Source organism: Bemisia tabaci, chromosome 7 (genome assembly GCF_918797505.1).
Source record: "Bemisia tabaci chromosome 7, PGI_BMITA_v3".
Classification (NCBI taxonomy): domain Eukaryota; kingdom Metazoa; phylum Arthropoda; class Insecta; order Hemiptera; family Aleyrodidae; genus Bemisia; species Bemisia tabaci.
In genome coordinates, this window is record NC_092799.1 from 34,349,323 (window position 1) to 34,369,703 (window position 20,381).

Sequence of the window (20,381 nt, forward strand, 5' to 3'; positions counted from 1 at the left end):
ACATCAAAGAGTTCACATTCACTCCGATATGCTTGATTTATTATAGTACATAATCTTAGTATTCGTGATTTGGAATATAATTTGGTTTTAAAGAAACTACAAGGGCTCCGTTCGTTAGATTTCATTAACTGGTGAGGTAGCTTATGTACATACCTCCTAACTTTCATTAGTGGTCAAGCGGAACAGGTACTTATGTCTCTTCTTTTGCTCGGCTCCAGCAATGATTCCACAGGCAAATGCAAAGTCGATTGCCAGCATCCACAGAAATCTTGGGCTCTCAATGTTTGAAGAGGGGCAGTATGGTAGAGCATTTGCACATTTTTCCCTAGCTCTGACTCTAGAACCAGCACTGAAAGCTGACTTGCGAGACATCTATTTAGCCTGCCTATGTGAGTACTTTTAAACTAAAAACTTCCTCATTTGAATCAGTAAATTCACCAGTGGGAACTGTTTCTTCATAATTTTAGAACATAGTGACCTTTAGCCTGTTATTAGAGATCGCCTTGATTTACATTTGGCTCAACGCAGAGTTTTGTGGCCAACGAAAGTGAAACATTTTTCAACCTCCATACCCTTCATACCTACAATTAAAATCATCAAGGTTAATATCATTGGTTTGTGCAAACTCAAACTGTAGTTTCTATTGTGAAGGAGCTACACACATGGCTGGCGGTGATGGCGCCACATATGCATAAGTGTTGGAAACGAAGGGTAACTTCTAGAACCAACTATTTGAACCTAGCCATTGAATACGATCACTCAAACGTAAGATTTTCTCTGGCCACCGCTAAAAAAATTTGTTCAAGCACCGCCCAATGTTGACAGTTGCTGCATGTCTCAACCTGAGTACTAGGGTGGTACTAGTACATCACAAAGGGCTACCTGAAAATAACATCCCATGATTTTCTGTGTTCTCTGTAGAAAAAGTTTTCCTAAAATTGAAACTTATGCCGCATCTGGGAAAAGAATCGTATTTTTGGTAATATTTTGATATTATGAAAAAGAGTCTGGTTGCCTGATGAGTTTCAAGATCAAAGAATAAATAACTGGTTCAATTCTAACAGTTTGACTGATAAAAAATTGCGGACTAATCTGCGGCAGTTCTAAGGAAGAACATGACGCTGGTAGAACTTTATAACTGCATATTGTAATTCTCCCTGTCGCGGACTTCCTATCATTCTTTATTTCCTACATAGAATATTACTGTACTTCATTTCTTGAAAACTTGGGAAACTTTTTCTCACTTTGTAAAGAATATTCTGTGAAGAGTTAAAGCTATGATTTTGGTCCAGCTTTCTCTTAAAGAGAAATGAGAAGCAGCGATCTGGAAACACTCTAAGTAACAGATATTCGTATTTTTACAGTTTCAGCATTGACAAGTGAAACAAAATGGTACTTAAGCAAGAGGAAAAAAAGGTTGTTGTGCATTATTTCAACATCTGTGTTCAAAAATGACCCAACCTCAGTAACTTTTAATTTCTAAGGATTTAAAAAAAATTGATTAATAAATCTATATGGAGTGTTTTTCAACCAAAAGTCAATTGCCAAAAAATTACCCTTAGACCTGGGGGGAAAAAGATTGGACGAATGTTACAACAGAAAATGGCTCCATTCCAGAGAAATTTATGTGCTAACTAATGAGCCGACTGATGATTCATGAATTCAGGTTGATGTGACTTTCGTTCAATCTTTTCTTTCCCCAGTTCTACCTATTATTTTTACCCTGTTTTCTTCGCTGTTCCTGGTAACCTCAGAAAACTTATTCACACATCAGTTGCCTAAATAATAATGGAAATTTTCAGATACCTGGTGTGATAAGCTAGAGTCTGAAGAGAAACTCAGTGAACTTTTTGTGTGTTATGAGCAAGCAATTTCTTCATATGGAGACAGCGTTGACGTACATTTTAGTCTTGCCAACCAACTGAACAGGTAAAAAGATTTCATTATTATCAGCCGCCTGATCATGTGACCATCACCAGAATAGTGATTAATATTTCAGGGTGTAGAAATTTTTCAATAGCAACAGCGCCACCAGATAGTTTTGCACATGAATGGACAGGCGTCTAAAGGACTTTAGCAAATAAAAAGACTTGTTTGCGTAGTCATAAGAAATTGCACAATTTTTGAAGACTCGTCATAATTTAAATGAGGTGCAAGAAAGAAGGGAAGAAATTTGATCTTTTTCATAAATCTGGGGAAATAGAAGAATCTCAAGACAAGAAATTAAGAAATAGAAAACCATGATCTCTAAGCACATTTGACTTATTTTCCTACAAAGTTTTGGTATCTTACCATTCTTTAGCCAGCAACATTGTCAGTAATGTAATCTCAAAAAGAGCATAATTTTGTCAGCCAGTGAGGAGACCATTGACAGCAGTTGCTCCTTTTTTTCATTGTAGCTCAAATGCCCTATAAAATTTGTAGCCCATTGGTTGTATTGCTTCTTTGTAACCATCCTAAAACCTGCTGCAAGAACCCTTGCAAACATTTTACATCTCTTTAACTTTTAAAAGAAATACTCAGTATCTTATCCTAAGTTTTTCATTCAATCTCAGCTGATACAAATATGAATCAACGAAGTTAAGTATGGCAGGTTTATTTTGAAGGTTTGTCTAAAATATTTTTCGATTTTCAATATATTCCTAATGAAAGAGTTTTAAACTTCTTAGTCCTTTTGCAGTGCATCATCCTAGATTACCATTCAGGAATTTTTGCCCAACCCTGTAACTTCTCTGAAGCTTGAGTAAAAAAATATTGCAATAATTTAATTTAAGTAACATGAAACCCATTCTTTAGTTTCTTCTTCCTGGGCGTTAATGTATGAATATGCACATCGTTTCTTGTGAAAATTTTTGAAGCAAAATAGCGTCAACGTAGTATATTTTTAGTGAACATCACAATTCTCTCCTGGTTTACTGGTTTTAGCTGCACATGCCTGGAGCTTAATTGATTTTTCTGTCCTTGTTTTGGTCAAACAGAGTAAGCTGCCTTTAAAAATGGAGAAAAAATCAATGGCAACATCGATCCTTTCGAAACACCTTAAGGCTCGCCAATGGAGGAGAAATTTTGACTTTCTCATCTCAAATATCACCGCTGTGCATATCGAGATTAAACCTAGTTTCCTCTGGGATGTTGGTCCAAGAGTGACTGCTCAAACTGTTGCTAACTTGATTTGGGATCTCAAAGTGCAGTGTAGTCTCAGCTCAAATGTTTTTGTCATGAAGGTTAAAGAAGATGTATTCGTCATCAATCTAAAGGCTGTCATTTGTAATTTAAAGAGTGATATTTTCAAGAAAACTAAATTTATTGATGTTTCAATGGGCTTAACCGAACCCATTACTGTGTGCACTTCTGAGATAGATTCATGTATAAAACCTTTGATCAAAGGCCTTCTGGAGCAGTTAGAAATGTTTAATGAGACTCGACATGTTGAAAAGTTATCAAACTACTTCGACTTAAAGTGCCATGGTGATTGGTGTGTACCGTGTCTATTTGGTATACTCTTGAATTATCCGTCGGTCTATTGGTCAAAGGACCCCTCAGATAATTGCCTTTCCAATTGGCCACTAAGTTTGTCAAAAGTCTCAGCAACGTACATTGTTGAAAATTTCTCATATATTTTCAATTTGTATTCCTTCAGCACGCCCAGCAACTTGATAAATAATGAAAAATTGAATGAGTGGTTCCAAAGTTTGACCTCAGTTTTTGAAACTCAGCCCAACAAATTTTTCTCGTGTATGAAATTATCAACTGAAGTTGTCAGCTATCCAATTTTAGTGCTTTAGTTCAACCGTAATCCGGACAAAAATACAGGGTACAATTTGTTTGTAATCAGTTTTAAAGTATTGCAAGCTGTGATATTTCTAAACTTTATCAATCATGGCTGATCAAAAGGTTGTTTCATTGTAAAATAAGTAACATGATACAATATTCTCAGGCTCAGGCTGGTTTTACAAAAATAATGAGTGGTACCTAGTGGCTTTGTTATACTTGTGATGCAGAGCAATGGGCTTATCTGAATGAAGTACTATTAAATCAGTTCTGCATAAAAAGGAGGGTCTGTAAAAACCTAATGTAATCCAATGCTAGTCCAATCAAACAGGGGTGCAAAAGTTTCTCTAGCATACAACCCGGCAGGTTGTGATCAATTGCGTACAAAAAGGAGCAGGACCCAAAAAACGGGTTTTACAAATGAAAAGGCTAGCAAAATTGCATATTTTGTGCAAAATTGCGTATTTTGTGCAGAATCGCGTATTTAAGTTGCCTCAAGTTGGTAAAAATAGAACGTTTTTTGCAAAATTGTAGCAACTCGTATGTACAGAGCCTCAAGCAGGTCATCACTTTGAAATTTTGAGGAAAGTAGGGGTCTTTTAAAAAGAAAACGGTCAATTCAAAAAATGGGATCGCCAAGAACTTTCTGCATACCTATGATCAAATTCAAAACAAAAATTTGCTCTTGTAAAATTTTGTTGAAATATTCACTTAGCCAATGAAATTATAATAACAGGTCAGTATTATGGAAAACAACTTGTAATGTCAGTAATTCTGTAAGTGTAGGCAAGTGAGTCATGCATTGAAATTTTTTTGGCAGGGAATTATATTTTTTCAAGCTGCATTTGGTGCCAAATTCTTGAGAAGTCCAAGTTTGATGTCAAACCTTGAATGTATACCTAATCAAATTTTTGTGTTCCGTAATCTGTATCAAATTTTTATGTAGAATACAATGGACGCATTAGGACTTTCCAATTTCAACGAACAAGTCGAGTAACGACGGTTTTCATCTCTGTTAATTCATACCTCCTACTCACATAGAGAGAGTCTACGTTTAAGAGTCTACTTGAATCAAATTGAGAACTGAACTGATTTCATTATACCCTACAACGGAATCATTTTCCTGTGAACTAACTTTCCTTTGACAAGGTCTTCATTAATAATGGTTTTCTTGTTAGCTGCAAGTTTGAATTCACTGTTTATACTTCAAACTAGGTATGAATGTTTACTTCTCATCCATGAGTTAAATTAGGAAGTTTTTTATATACTCAACGCTTTCCACCTGAAATTTCTCTGAGTTAGCATGTGCTACAGTGCCTAATTTCTCTCCCTATCCAGTGGTCTGTTGGTAAATTTATCATTGGTAGTATTCGTCAAATTATTAACTGTAGTTGGGAGCCTGAGTGTGCCCTCAGATTATTCTCCATTCTTCATCTTGAATTAATGAGATAGTCTGGAACTGATCTTTTAATTATGCAGATTTGTATCATAATAGGAGGTGAAAAGATCTGAATTTAGTTTTGCCAGTATTCCGATAGCGTCAGTTTTGTCTGTACCAGTAAATCTTGACCCCAAAATATGACTCTGCAGCTCTCTGTTTCGCTGAGTTTTAATTTTCTTCTTCTTTTTGTCGAACATTTTCTTTGCCAAGTTTTAATGGGATTATATAAATATTGATTGAAACTTACATGAGTGTAGTACATACTTCAGTGAGTACAAATCGGTACCTATAAAAACCTATGAAAATATTTGTATTGCCTTTTATATAATCTTTTTCTGAACAGTTTGAAGTTTGGCCTGTGTATAAAACCTATAAAATTATAAGCTTTCTAACAATCAAAGAATGTTTCCATCTCAGGCTGGGACACATCAAAGAGGCTGCTAAGTTTTACAAAAAATGCTTGGTGTTAGATTCAAATCATATACCAAGCTTTCATAATTTGGCTGGGGTGTACAACAAACTGGTGGAGCGATGGCACTTCCGAATGCTCAACGATAAAGTCCGAAATTGTGCATACAAACAGGCCATCGCAAGAAAAATTGCAGAAGGTCATCTTGAAATTCTGGACATCGGTACAGGAACAGGACTATTGAGGTGAGTTTAATTTCTTCTCATCTGTAAGAATGAGTGAATGAATTTATCTCATGCAAGACAAGATTACAATAAAACAAAAGATAACCAAAAAAGCACTGTACCTTTCTCTTTGTCCACACTTATCGAATGATGAGGGGGATTCTCATAGTATTCATAGTGCTGAACCAAAGCAAAATGCCAAATTGTAACAAAAGAACCAGCAGATTTTTCGTTTAGTTCAATTACTCTATAGGAAGTCAACCCGATTACTTACCCCCAACATGGAAGTTTAATGTTTAAGGTCAGAGCGCACTCTCCTAGATTGGTTCTCTCCACTATGCCTCAGAGCTGTAACTCCCTTTCTGTAGTTATGTAGGAATAAAAAAAAAAAAACACTAAGAAGTGGCCCGAACTGTATGTAACAAGGTGGAAAAATGGTGCTGGGTTCACACCATTTCGCGGGGAAGCAAAGCCAAGAAATTCCAAAAATTAAAATTAGAGTCAAAATTAAATTTTTGAACTCTAATGCGTACCAATACGAAACTGATGAATTTTTACGAAACTTCTTGGCTTTGCTTCCCCGCGAATGGTGTGGACCCAGCATTATTTCTCCACCTTGTTACATAGGAATCTACCTACTTACCATGCTAGAATTGCCCCCTTCAGCTACTTGAAGGATGCCTTCTTTAGAGGTTCTTCACCCGAAGACCGAATTTTCAACTCGGTTCTCTGAAATTGCTCACTTCAGAAAAAATTCTGGACTCTTCAATGAGACCTTCCTGGACCACCTTTTTAAGTAATCTCTTTCCATCACTCCTAATGAATTAATTATCTTTTAATTGCAGCTAATATGTTGTTTGAACAAAATTGCAAGACTGATGGCTACAGTATACAGGGCTAACCAAAAGTACTGCACCACCAGTGCCAGGCATCACCCCTGTAACCTGTGATCAAAGTAAGATAAAGGCTTGAAATTTTGCGAGTGCTTCCAGGTCAAAGGAAATTATTTTTTGGACCCTCTGAAATTTTAGAGGGATCCGCCCAAAAAATGGTCAAGAACCCTGATACTCAAAGGAATGGTGCAGGACTTCTGGATCACCCTGAATAACTTTTGACTGTTTCAGTCCGGCAATAAGTCCATGTAAAATTAATGGGTCACATTTTTACCTTTTTTCAGTATTTTTGCTGTTGAAAATGGCGCTAAACAAGTATATGCATGTGATCACTCACCTGTAATGGTTGAAATAGCCTCTGAAATCTTCCAAAAAATGGGGTATTTGAACAAAGTCAAGTTGATAGAGAAAACATCCACAGAGCTGTCTATACCGAATGATGTGCCCAATAGGTAAGTTGATGTGATCAATAAATTCCTTGCTTAATTACATCTTAATAAATGTATTATGAGAAAGCCAAATTCTCCATCTTACATTTTCGACTAATGAAAATTTGACTCAAAATCCGAGTTTCGGGTAAAAAAAAAAACACCTTATACCGAGTTATTTTCATGAAAATTGATCATAAATCGGAGCAACTGTTCAAAGTTGATTGACGAACATAGATTTCATTTATGGATTTATATATTATAAGATTAAGATTTAAAAAAATGTCTACAGTAGGGGATAATTTTTGTTTCTCTACCAAAAAATGTTTCATTTTATAAGAAAAGGATTGTCTTATTTTGATTATTGACCAATATTTAGTATCCTTTAAAGAAAAGAAAAAATTTCACAATTTAGAAAACACTGTGATCGTGTAGATTTCCCTCTGCTAAATGCAAACTCAAAATCTAGTTTATGTAAATGCTCTTGAGGGGAATAATTTTTAGTAAGAATCAGTAATTGTTTTTTACAAGTGTCATTTGCAGCAATAACTGTTCGTAATTTATCTTTATTTGCTTTTTTGTTCTTTTCAGAGTCTCATTGATAGTAACTGAAACCATGGATGCAGGAGTTTTTGGAGAAAACCTGCTAGAGACGGTAATTCATGCTTGGAAGGAGCTTCTAGTTTTGAACCCCAACAGCATTGAAGTCAGTTCCCTGCCTCCAAGTTGCTGCATACCACAAGCAGTCACCATCTATGCTGTGCCTATTCAAAGTGCCTACCTTGCCAAAAAATATAGATACTGTAAAAACCAACCAGAGCTATCTTCAGTCAACTTAAGGAACTTTGTTGCAATTCTAGATGAACCTTATGACTCAGAAGACCTTCGTAGGCTGTCTAATAATGTTTGCTATTTATCAAAACCCGTGCAAATCATTACTGCCAATTTAAATAATCCCGAGGGACTATCACAGCTATATGGCATGAGAGAAATGAATTCTCAAGTATTAAAAGTTGCCTGTTGCGGTAGAGTTGATGCTATCGCATGTTTCTTCAAAGTAAACCTTGACGAGAACATTGTCCTGTCTACATCTCCTTGGACACTGAGAATGTTGCAAGCTGCTGGGAGCAAGCCATTTTTCCATGTGTGAAGCCTGTTTACGTCACTTCTGGCGAAGAGCTTTCTCTGAACGTTAATTGTTTTAAAGGCAAAGTGAGTGTTCATTTGCCAGAAGAAAAAATTACCGAGGCAAATAAATCTTTACAGTTTAGTAAACTCTTGCAAGATAATATCCGTTTACTGAATGATGTCGAGTTAATGAACACCTTGAAAACGGCAGCAGCAGAATTGAGCCTTTCACATAGCCCATCAGACACTCCATGCTCTATTCTCGATTTATCTTCTGTGCCCATTCTCAGCCTGCTCTTCATGCATGACATACAGAAGTCCAGAGGCATCAGATGTGATCTCCGATACTTCACGGGAGATGATACTGTTCAGAATTTTGTGAAATTATACCTTGAAGATAACAAAGTATTGCCTCTCGATCTGAAGCCTTTTTTTGCAGAGGACCTATTCTCGTTTTTTCTGCAGCATGAAGAAATGTATGATATCATAATAGTAAATAACCTTGTCTTGCCAGATGGAACGTTGAATGATAGGATGTTCCTCGCATTACCTGTACTCAGGTGAGTTATCTGTTTTTGTTCTTTTCAGCATAAAAGCAAAGAAATGTTATTTACCCTTTGACGCTAGGCTCTGTTATGGCATACTCTGATTTGACCGAAAGCTCACGCAGAAAATTTGATGATGTACCTTTTCTTGATTAATGTTTTCCCCTCCTGCCCCCCTAGGTATAAAGTCTAGTAAGTGTGTAAAGGGGAATGCAAAGTTATTCTTAATAAAATGGCGAGAGATTCTTGAGGAATTGCCAGAAGTTTTTGACTAAGTCTTGTCTCGTTTCAAAAAAGCTGGCATAACCATTAACCTCAAGCAGCCTCGACTAGCAGTTCAAAAAATCTCTTATCTTAGACATCTGATTTCTAGTCAAGGTCTTGAAATTGATTCTGATTGCACCTATGCCATTAGAGATGTTCAACCACCTAAGCATCATAAAGGTATTCCAGTATTTTCCAGATGTTCTGGAATAATTTAATTATTGGAAACTTCCTGATCGCTACCCTAAAGATCAAGGTGTTCACACTTCTCAAAATCTACGCACAGCAGTCGCATTTCATTTCTGAATGAAATAAACTGACACGCCCGCCTGTCCTAGAATTCCCGAATTTTTATATGGTTTTAAGCTTTGATACAGCAAAATGAATTGAATATTTTTTATTTTTCAGGAAACGTCTAAAAACCAATGGTATCATCATTCCGGAAAAACTAACCTGCATGGGTCAGTTTATCAACTGTGATTGGCTCTCAAAAGTGTCCTCCGTAGTACCAGACTCTGAGAATGAAATATCTGAAATAGCAACTGTTTTGAATCAGTATCAGGTAACTTTTTTTGCTGTAATTTTTTTTTTTTAAACGCACCGCAAGCGTGACTGCATTTGGACCACATTTTACAAACTACAATTAGCGTTTTGCCTAAGCGTCACCTTCCGGCCAAAGTATCACAAGCACCATGCGATGTTTCAAAATTTCTGCTGCCATTTTATTTTTTTACAGAGAAATTGTTCAATGGAGCCGTCCAAAAATTTCACAGAATTTTCTCTGTGCTGCCGATAAATGCAGTGAAATTTTCGAACAGATTCAACCAACAATTTCTCTGCAAAAAAATAAAATGGCGGCGGAAATTTGAAACATTGCATGGCGCTTGTGATACTTTGGCCGGAAGGTGACGAAATAATGTCTTACGTTTTTGTCTCTAATACCTTACAGAATGATCGAATGATTATGATCATTGAAGGATATGATCTCTGAAATGCGCACAGGTTAAATCACTGATTTCCAGAAAAGGGTGCATGACCCAGTAGGCTCTTCTATGGGCAAACTTTCAATTTTGATCCGAGCCATTCCTAGTTTCAGCTCTTATAATTCTCTATTTAAAGTTATTAGCTTCTTAAATTTCCAAAATATGAAATGAATGATCCATTGATTGATTAATATTTTAATACAAAAATTATTAAAAAGATAAGATTTAGAGGGTCAGTCAGTGATACGTACCACTAACTAAATTTTTAATTCTTTACAGGTTCCTATCCATTGTAATCTCAACTTAGACAGTATTGAATATGATGAGCTATCATTCGAATTCGAGCTCTTCTCCATAACCACAATTGAAGCCTCCGAAGAAAAACTACACAGTGACATCAGTGTAAGCATCACAAGGACTGGAATCTTGAGTGCGACAGCTATGTGGTTTGTAGTGAATCTTCTGCCCAAGATGTCTCTCATTGTTTCATTTAAGTCCTCAGAATCAAGTGTGGACCAGTCTGCATGTTTGATGATGCCACCTTGTCGAGTTTCTGTTGATTCAATGGTCATTTTGAATGTGGGTCTAGAAAAAGGGCTTCTGAAATTAACCATGAATCCAGGAGCATTACCTTGAATATCACTTACTGAGGGTATTCACTGGTCCTTAAGTTTTAGAAAAAGTGTGAAAATTTCATAGGAGGTTCAGAGTTACTGAAAGCATGGTAAACGTGTAATTACTCCAGGGGGAGCTAAGTTAATAGGATAGCTATTTGGTTAGTGACTCAAGAAGGAGATCAGATAAAAGTCGGTGAGAAGTGTTTAAAAAATTCAAATGCACCTTATTTTTACAAAAAAAAGGGTTTCTTAATTTTCTCTCAACACTCAGAAAAAGTTACCTAAAAAATGCGTGTGTTCTCCAAATAATCATAGCAGACACAATTAATCTGTCAACATGAATGATCTCCCGGTGTGACAATAAAGGATGCATTTCAGAAATACTTCCATTCCATCTTCAGGATGTACTGTTGTAACATTGGTGGCATCCCACAATAAAAAAGTAGGCATCATTAGGAGAACTAAACTGATACCTAAAAATGAGATTAAAATCGTCAGTTGCAGCAAATCAGTCCTGGCTGTGATGGCCTGGCGCCTCACTTGATATCGTGTACTATGCAGTAAATAAGGACCCATGATTCATAAATTCTAAGAAAAGAGCTGTGGTTTAGCTTCATCGCTGTCTTTAAAACATAGAGTCACCAGACTTAATTTTTGTTCCTGTCAGGAAAATCACTGTCTTGGCATAAAAAATTGCCTCAGGGCTGTATTCTGATGAGGAAAAGCTAAAATCTCATGCTGATACAATGTGAAGCTGTCGTCCTCATGTATGAACATGATTGGGCTTTTAATCAGAGGAAGACCATTTTTTAAAGAAAGATAGTATATTTAATGACATACAAGGAACCTCTCTCTCCATAAGCGGACACAGGGAGAATGGTAATGCTCTAGGTTCATCACATTTATGCTAGGGTAACCACGCAGCAATGCTCACGATACGTTAAGGCTAAACATGGCTGTATACAAAAGGAGGAAACATGGCGACACTCATTAGTTCTGACTAGATTATAAGCACTAAACGACCTATGAACCTAGAACTTACATGATAGGTGAAGGTGAAAGAATGATGAAGAGACGGCGAGCTGGGCCATGCAGCGGGTTTTATATCCGCGGGTGTCGCAGTTTGCCGCGACTCGGCAAGCTCCAGCAACTTTCGGGCGTCTCCCCGTTTTGGTCGTGGCCACTGACCGAAGTGGGGGAACAGCTATGTGGGTCTTGCCGCGACACTCTGACTGACGTCACTGATTTTACGAGGGGTGTGGCGAACGTACCCTACGTTTGTGGTTCTAAACACAGACTATACAAGCTAAACAATAGTGTCAAGCGTGGATACTACACCTCTGGGGCTCAAAAAATATGTACGAAACAAATTGTGCAACTAGAGAATAATGACCGAAAAAAAGATGACGGAAAACATTGATGTAGAGGGGTGACGCCAGGCATGGTGGTCAAGTTATAGAAAAGGGCGTTAAGCGTTTCAACTTTTCAAGGTTTTGGATCACAGCCATTAAAGTTAGTGAGAGCCTGAGAGCGACTTAGTGGATTTTAACATGGGAAACAAGGCAAAAACAAGTAGAAAGGCACACAAGAAAAGAGAACTGTGTAATGTATGCAAAGTAGCCAAATTTAAAAGGTAGGAAAGGGTAAGAGCTCACATCGGAAGCCAGATGAATGAAGACTATGGTGATTCTAGCAAGGTAACAAGGTAACAGGTTGACAAGGTAAAACAATGCACTGACAGAGTGTACATGGAACAAAAGTTTGGCAGGTTATTTCGCCTTCTTTGCACTGCGGTCGCCGCGGGTCCCGTGCGGGTGGAGGTATTTTCGCTTCCTCCGCGGCACTGGTAGCTTCGCCGAGTCACCGAGGCGGACTTATTCCTGGGTTTGATGGAGAATAAGCTTCGACTGCCGGTGATTCGGGGTCATATTTCTCTTCGGTGGACAGCAAAGTCAAGGGAAGGTCCAGTTTCAGGAGGAGTTCCATGACTTGTTGTAAGGGCTCTGCAAGGGTGGTAACATGGTACGGGGGCGAAAACTGAGTAACATTTCGTTTGGGGATTTGAGGGTAACAGTGCTAGGGGTGTTGCGATAGTTGAATAAGAACAAACTCACTCCCTGGTGTCAGCAGGTGAGGCAGCTGCAGGATTGGAGTCAGCCGGCGCGACAGCAGCAGGGTTGGTGTCGGCGGGTGTGGCCTCCGACAGTGCGTGAGGAGGAGATGGTGGGAGGGAGATTGCAGCGATCGAGGCTGGTGACAATGGAAAAACATAGGATACTATCGGGGCGATATGAGGTATCTGAGATGGAAGTGCAGAAGGAGGTGGGAGTTCAGTTATTTGTGTCATGAATATGGACAGCGATGGAATGAAAGAGGGTTTAAAATTTGGATCAGGAACAACAGGGCAAATTGGAATAGGTTTGAAGGGCTTATTGCGGTCTTCGGGATGGCAGCATATTGGGCAGTAAGTCATGGACCAGCGCTTCATGACTGGTAAGCGTAGCTTGCAATATTGGACTTTTGCTGGAGCAAGTGGTCGGGCACAGTGTGGTTTGAGGTATGGCCGTTTGAATACAGGCGGAGCTGCTTGGGCGGCAGTAGGCGGCTTGGCTAAGGTGTGGGGCAAGGTTGTTCCAGTCCTCATTGAAGGACGTTGAGATAATCGTAAAAAATCCCTCGCCTGAATCATAGGCAGTAGGCTGGAGGGATGATACGAGAAAGTCCATGGCTGGATGACATGAAAGCTACTCCAAATGTGCTGACTGGACGAGGTGTGATTAGGAACTGGTTGGAGTACAAAGAAATTAAGAACGTTCCAGAAGCTTCATGTCGCAATCTATTGAAAATCATTTTGCTACTGACAAAATATAGTTTTCCTAACTCATTTTGAGGATTTATTCGACATATTGTACTCAATATCTATACCTAAATATCTAGAAATTTACCTAAATCGGTCATTTTAAATTTGGTTGAATAAACTTTCTTTTCTCTGGTCCACGAGCGAATGGTATGTTGCCATGCTGCTAAAAAAACTGTAGTTAATTGAAAATTTGGAGTGGAAAGGGGGGGGGGGCTTTGCAGGCTTTTTATTTTATCGATTAAAAGTTAACCTAAATTCTATTCTAATCTAAAGCATCAGAGATGCTTGAAAAGATGCTGACTGCTCCGATGAGGCCAGAAAATATGCCCAAACGTGTAGAAAATTCATTCAAGCATATTTTTCTAAGAGCTAAAAAAATGTTCTGTTTCTCTAAGCCCACTGGCTGCGCTTCTGTAACAATGAAACAAGGCACATGGTTTCCTTGTCAAGTCCCAGATAAACTCCAGGAAATTTTTCCATAATTTGCATGTTACAAGTTGCAACTGTAACGCCTAGGTGAAGATCTTTTACTTCATCTGGTAAGTGGCAAAGTGTCGATGGAAGTATTAGTTACTCTTGATGGTACATACTCAGATGCTGAAGCATTATCTGTAGAGACGCTAATATGTGTTTCATTTAAGGACTTTGCAAGTTCCTCCATTGAGTATACGTCATGCCAGAAAACCCTGCCTTGCCAGATAAGATATACTGCGCTGATAAGCAGTGAGGTCTTCCTCACTATAAATGTCAGCTTTTTAAAGATTGCAGGGGCTTTTGTAGTGCCAAGACGAAAAGGATTATGCCTCCAATTTTGGAGGTGCTTCTACAGTCTTGACTCAGGATGTGAAAGCATAGGTACCTGTGATTATCTATTTGGAATTTAACAGGTAACTGGTTGGTGCAGTCTATTTCAGTGTCTCTATGGGTTAATACACGGGTTCTGGGACTTAAAAACATGCTGTTATTGTTGTATGAGATAGGAATTTAATTATAACATGTGGTTGTCAAATTTTTCTGTATATCCATTTTTAGAGATGTTCCTCAAAATCAGGACTTTTTGTTTTATTTTGAAAATATCAGGAGTCGCATCAGCAATAATACCATAGTAAATCGCGTTCTCCTTTTTATCCAGAATGGCTTTCAGAACTTTATCCCCACTAAAGAGAAATAAACTCATTTTGGGTTTTCCATGACAGGAAATGTGCTTGGCCTCGCATGTCACCACAATCCAGTTGTTTGGCTTTACTTTTGGCCAGATGCTCTCAAGTGACTTTATCGTATTTCCCTATCAGCTCCAAAGTGTGAAGAAAACTACTACTGTGCACATTCCCGATTAATGCACTATCGCCTTTAAATGGCAATCTTTTGGAGGCCAAAAACAGTACCAAAGTACCAAGCTTCTTCTTAGAAAGATCTGAATTAACTATATCAAATGTTTTACTTGTATGCATGTATACGTGTTATTACATTTCAATAGTGTTTTTTCTCAACGAATTAAATTCTTGAAAATTATTAAATTGTCACCAATGCAGGGAAATGACAGGTTGAAAATGGAGTGGAAATAATTTTAAAAATGCAAATTCATCAAAATTTGTTCTAGAAGGACCTCTGATAGGACAAATAAGTAAGATTTACGGAAGATTAATTGCAATAAAAACAATCTCCAACCCCGACAACTTTTAATGTGATTACAAAATTAGTTTTAAGCAAAATTAGTACAAACAAAATGCGGATCGATGCATAAGTCACTTTTAGACAGAGTGGTGGTGATTTCGCCAACATGCATCAAACTTAGTATACAACTGAAATTCATATTCCAGAGGGAAAAGCCCATATTCAAGCATGATATTCCCTCATAGAGTAAAATGCCTGACTGCATGCCCAAATCTCGATCTGGTTCTCTCGACCTCTCCAAGCTTTGAAGCAGAAAAGTCAGGAGGCTGCGCAGCAGTGATGATGGGTCGAATGAGACTGGAAACCCGTTTACAGTGGCCTTCCTGACCGTTTGTAGCTGGTGTTGCACCAAATAGAATTTTTTCTGTGAGGGAATATCTCGCTCTAATGAGTTTCTCCCACCGCAATGAGTATTTCAATCGTACACTGAGATTAACGCATGTTGTCAAAATCACCAACTTTCTGTCTTAAGACAAAATTACAAAACTCCCAGAAAGCTATTCCATTGAGTAATTTTTGGTCAGAATTGAGTAATCATAGCAACAGCAAGAAACATTGCATTGATTTTTACTCTATTCAAGCAACTGCTGAAAGTGAGATGGAATGGAGAAGTGATAATCCCAAGTCTCTTTTTTTTTTTCAAATATACAACTTTTTTCTGTTAGTCTGTAAAATAAAAAAAAAAATAAAAAACTTGCTCTTAACTCTATCAAATCCGTATCTACTTCGTCCCATTTTATGTTTTTTCAAAATTTTCCAAATGACTGACATTTATTCAGAATAAATTATTTCTCCTCAAAGATGTACCATTCGCAAGGAATGATTTCTCACTTGAATAAAAAACTCAGGGTTTACCACTGTGTTAAAGTTCCTTTCAGTATTTTATGCAGACAGGTCAGTGACAGTACTCTTCGAAGAAATAGAATCCTGAAAGTTTTTTCTCCACTAATTACGGGAGTACTGAGGATCCTTTAATTATTTTTTTGAAGGTTATGCGTACCTACTGTGAGAGGCATTCTAATGCTCAGGTGTGTGTTGCTTAGTTGTTAGGTGAAGTATGAATGTAAATACCTTAAAACATCCACTTTTCAATTTCTTTATTCCAAGTTTTACCATTTTAATTTTGTGTAGAATTTTGTTTTATTTTATGTTATTGTTCTCACTTTTGGTTTATTAAATTTAAATTACTTTTTCATATACTTATCCTTCTGAATTTATTCTTCCTTGTACATTTCGTTGCGGAGGCTATATTGAAATAATGAACTACTCTTTTTTCCTGTTTCAACGAAAGCCATAGAGAAAAAAAGGAGGTGTTTGCATTTTGGGCATCTTTGACTTTTTTGATGACGTACGTCGGTACAAACGACTTTTATCATCGCTTTTCTCGGAAATGGTGTAATTGATGGAAAAAATCATTCTATATAAAGTGTTTGAAATTATATCATGAGTTGATTTAAGCAAAAAAATCGGACGTTATGATCGGTTTTTCTTACTTCGAATTCCGGATTTCGCTGGCCAGGTTGTATGGACCTATATCACAGGGTTATCAATCCTCAAGATGCAAACACCTCCTTTTTTTCTCTATGAACGAACAAAAAAAACTTTAGAAACTCTCCTTCAGTGTTGAATCAGAAGCCTCAGAAAATTCTAGTCTCGAGCAAATTGAGAATTAGCCCGAGTTTACAATAATGAAATGTGATAATTCCTCTTGATAAGTGCAACGAGTTTAAGGGATGTCTAGAATAGCCTGACTATGAATGCACTCTAACCTTTTTACTGCTTATTAGGCTCTTGTGCAGAGAAAGGATTGAAAAAACATGTTACATCATAGATTAACTTGATTATGAAAGCTAGAAGTTAGATTGCTCGCTTGGATACCAACGAATGATTCTTTACTTCTAAAAAAGAACTTAAATACAGCTTGATGAATGTAGAACTTTCTTTTATTTTCCTTCTTCAGTTACATTGAATCGGTTTTTTTTTTTTGTTCAGGATTAGTTCTTATTTGTTGAAGTCTCAAACTGACCAGCCAAATGAGTATGTAGTTGACAAAATTTGATTACAAAGAACATTGCCAATGAGCAAAAATTCAGATAAGAAGCTCATTTTATCGCAATTTATGAAATAATAGCGGTAAAAGAAAGACAAAGGGAATTGGATTAAAAAAAATATTGCTTACAGATGTTGAGGCTGAGGTAATGTGTTATCTTTGATTCTCTTAAAAACTACAACTACATGGAAGTATTAGAACCACGTCTCCAGAGAACCCTGCATGCGAGTGAGGGCTCAGAGGCTCCGGGTACGTTTTGTTGAAACTTTAGTAGGTAATTATGCAGTTCATCACTAGGCCGAAGCCAAAAAATTAGGTGATTTGGTAGGATGGGAGGTGAAATATTTATAACTGGACTTGCAAAGAGGGGGTGGGAAAACTAAATTAAGAGGGATAGCCGGGCAAAGGAAGAATGAAAATAAGATGTGGAACAAGGTGCGACATCTTTAATTTTAATATAAGAAAAAAGACAAGGTCCTCGCTGCGCAAATCAAATATGCTACAGAGTGGATGGGTGGGAGAGGGGGGGTGTCTGCATTAGCTGAGCCAATAAGCACCTAAATGTACGTTAGGTCTGCGCAAGAAAGCAAACCAGTTAGCATATTCTATCACAAATATTTTAGCTCCTACCCGGTTAAATCTCCTGATATTTTGGCTTGTGCCCAATAATGAACTTCAAAAAGTTAGGTTGGATTAGAATCATCATTAGCTCATCATAATCATCTATTAGTGTTTAATCAAAATGTACAAAAAGCCAGTAAGTCCCCACCCATCGGTGAATGTAAGGCGGTGTGCAGGGTTCTTAAATTAAACAGTGATGAACTAGTATGGTTATAAAGTCACAATATATCCATTTTATGATATCTAATTCCATTCCTTATGCAACTCTGATTTGCGAAATCAAATAAAAGTACATAAAAAAGAGGCTGGTCACACTGTTTGAAGGCAAAATGTTTCAGCTCAACTGATTTTAAACTCTCCTAATTCTTTTCCCAAAACAAAAAACACATTCAATCTTCGAAAAATTAATTTCAAAATTATATTGTTTCGGTTTACATCTTCAATGTTATTATCCAATTAAATTACTCATCGCCATCAGAAAAGTGTGAAACACAATCATTTTCAACCGTAGAACAATAAGACTGTTCAGGTTCACAAAAAATCACTTGACATTTCATGATCAAGACCGGGCATTTAATGAATAATTAGAGTCCTTGTTAGTGACAGAGGATCCGCCATCTTTATTCTTACATTTACTTTCCATACTGAGCTGAAATCGGACAATGTTTTCTCCCAGTCTGAAAATGCGTAAACTTATTTGGCGAGGACTCTAAAAGCCAATCAAGAAGAAAATTTTACGATTGTAATATTCAAGGCATATCTGTTTTATTCGAAAATTTCTTGATATGCTATTTCGAATTGTATTGCTGCACTTCTCTTTTACTTAAGAAAGTGCTTTGCATTGAGTCAAATTCTGAACTTAAACGATTATTTTCGAGCTTGTTCATAAAGTTTTGTACAGAAAAAAATCGGCACAGGAAAAAGTAAAAAAATTGACCGTTGAACTAAACACTGGAATTATGATAAGTCTCATTAGCCATTTTTCTTAATAGTATCAAAAGAAATAGGCGCAAAAAATGAGAAAAATATGGTTTCTTCAGGAAACAGACTTTAAATGCAATGCTCATTATTGGAAAATTTTAAAATTTTCTTCCAACAATTTTCATGAGTCTTGGAGCAGCAATATTCTATTCTCATGGAGATCACGAGAAAATCTTCACAGGGTTCTAGACATAAGATAATTTTGGATCGTTAAAAGTCCTAGAATGAGAATCACTTGGCATCACAGCAAATTCCTTCGACTAGAATGGTGTTGCCAGGTTGTTTTTCTGGAGGTAACCGGCTTAAGCGACTCTGAAAATTTGAAAAAAAGACAAAACTTCATCAGAGCAAGGAAAATTTGATAGGAAAAGCTTACACAGAACTTAATGAGCTTTTTAAGACTGAATCTTTCAAGGAATTGTCATCATCGACTGAAATTTAAGTGTGGTATGCTTCATGAGAAAAAGGAGGGAGGATTCATCACTATTTATTACACTAGAATCTTTGAAAATCTTTTGGGGGCCATCAACAAGTAATTTGATGGTAATTTTTCGGGTTTTATTTACACTTTCTGAATTACTCTGTAATGCTGCCCTGGTTTCACCCCTAAAAATTACATGACATTTGACTGACTTAACATCCCTATAGTTACCATAGACGCTATACAAATCATAATAGATTCCTGCCTGTTTTTGCATGTGTTCAGAAAAATTTCAAATAGAAATAATATAATTTAAACAAAATATCAGGGTTGGCTCAGTCAGGGAAAACCAGGAAATGTTAGGAGAGACTTGGAAACAAAAGGGAAAAATCGTAAGTTACCTCTTTTTGCTTTCTAGAAAGGGTTTGATGTTTTGCACAGTAAATTTTGACTGAAAACTATTTTAAATGGTACCTTTTTAACCATGTGGCATACCTTCAATTATCAGGAAATTTGATGAAATGTGTCGGAGAAATCAGGGAAATTCATTTTCTAAATTCTGTGGCAACCCTGAATATGTTATGTACTTGGATTGTATTGGAGAGAAGAGAATCAGCATCATTGCAGAGTTGTAAAAATCTGCGTCTTATTTTTATCTTACGAAATACCCAGAATAGCAAATAGTTTGTGTTTTTATACAAAAAAATAGTAAATATTAAAGAAAAATAATCGTTAAAATTTTGTCACTGTAAGTATAAATATTTGGTACTTGTCAAAGCAAAAAGGAAGCAGAACAAATCGAGCTGGTTCCCTTTTGTTCATTGCAATCCATGCGTTGTACCTTAACTTGTTATCAAAAATGGTGCATGCATTTTTGCCAAACTGTTTGAATCTAAGAATAGGGATATGAGAGATACGAGGTATAAGAAAAATGGTGAATTAAAAAATGTAGTACTCAGTATATTCATTCACTCTTCATTTAATACTTGCTTATTCATTATGGCTCTGTGCTACTGTTAATTACTAAGTTAGTCTTGCATTTTAACAAAAGAAAAGTTTCTTGTTTTTTAT

The 20,381-nt window shown here is 36.9% G+C and overlaps 2 protein-coding genes across 2 annotated transcripts in view; one reads left to right on the plus strand and one right to left on the minus strand.

The window, feature by feature from the left end:
* LOC109031411 (protein arginine N-methyltransferase 9) lies at positions 1 to 16,436 on the plus strand. The gene is given in 8 exon segments (XM_019042899.2): positions 1 to 389; positions 1,803 to 1,929; positions 5,630 to 5,866; positions 7,023 to 7,190; positions 7,758 to 8,274; positions 8,277 to 8,854; positions 9,512 to 9,665; positions 10,366 to 16,436. Coding segments are annotated over 8 exon segments (2,307 nt in total). The 5' UTR covers positions 1 to 220; the 3' UTR covers positions 10,723 to 16,436.
* Positions 10,931 to 20,381, minus strand: part of Tasp1 (Taspase 1) — a 17,485-nt gene continuing 8,034 nt past the window's right edge. The window contains exon 9 of the mRNA XM_019042900.2: positions 10,931 to 19,201. Coding sequence (XP_018898445.2) covers positions 19,121 to 19,201 — 81 coding nt within the window. The 3' untranslated portion in view covers positions 10,931 to 19,120. The remainder of the gene's footprint in view (positions 19,202 to 20,381) is intronic.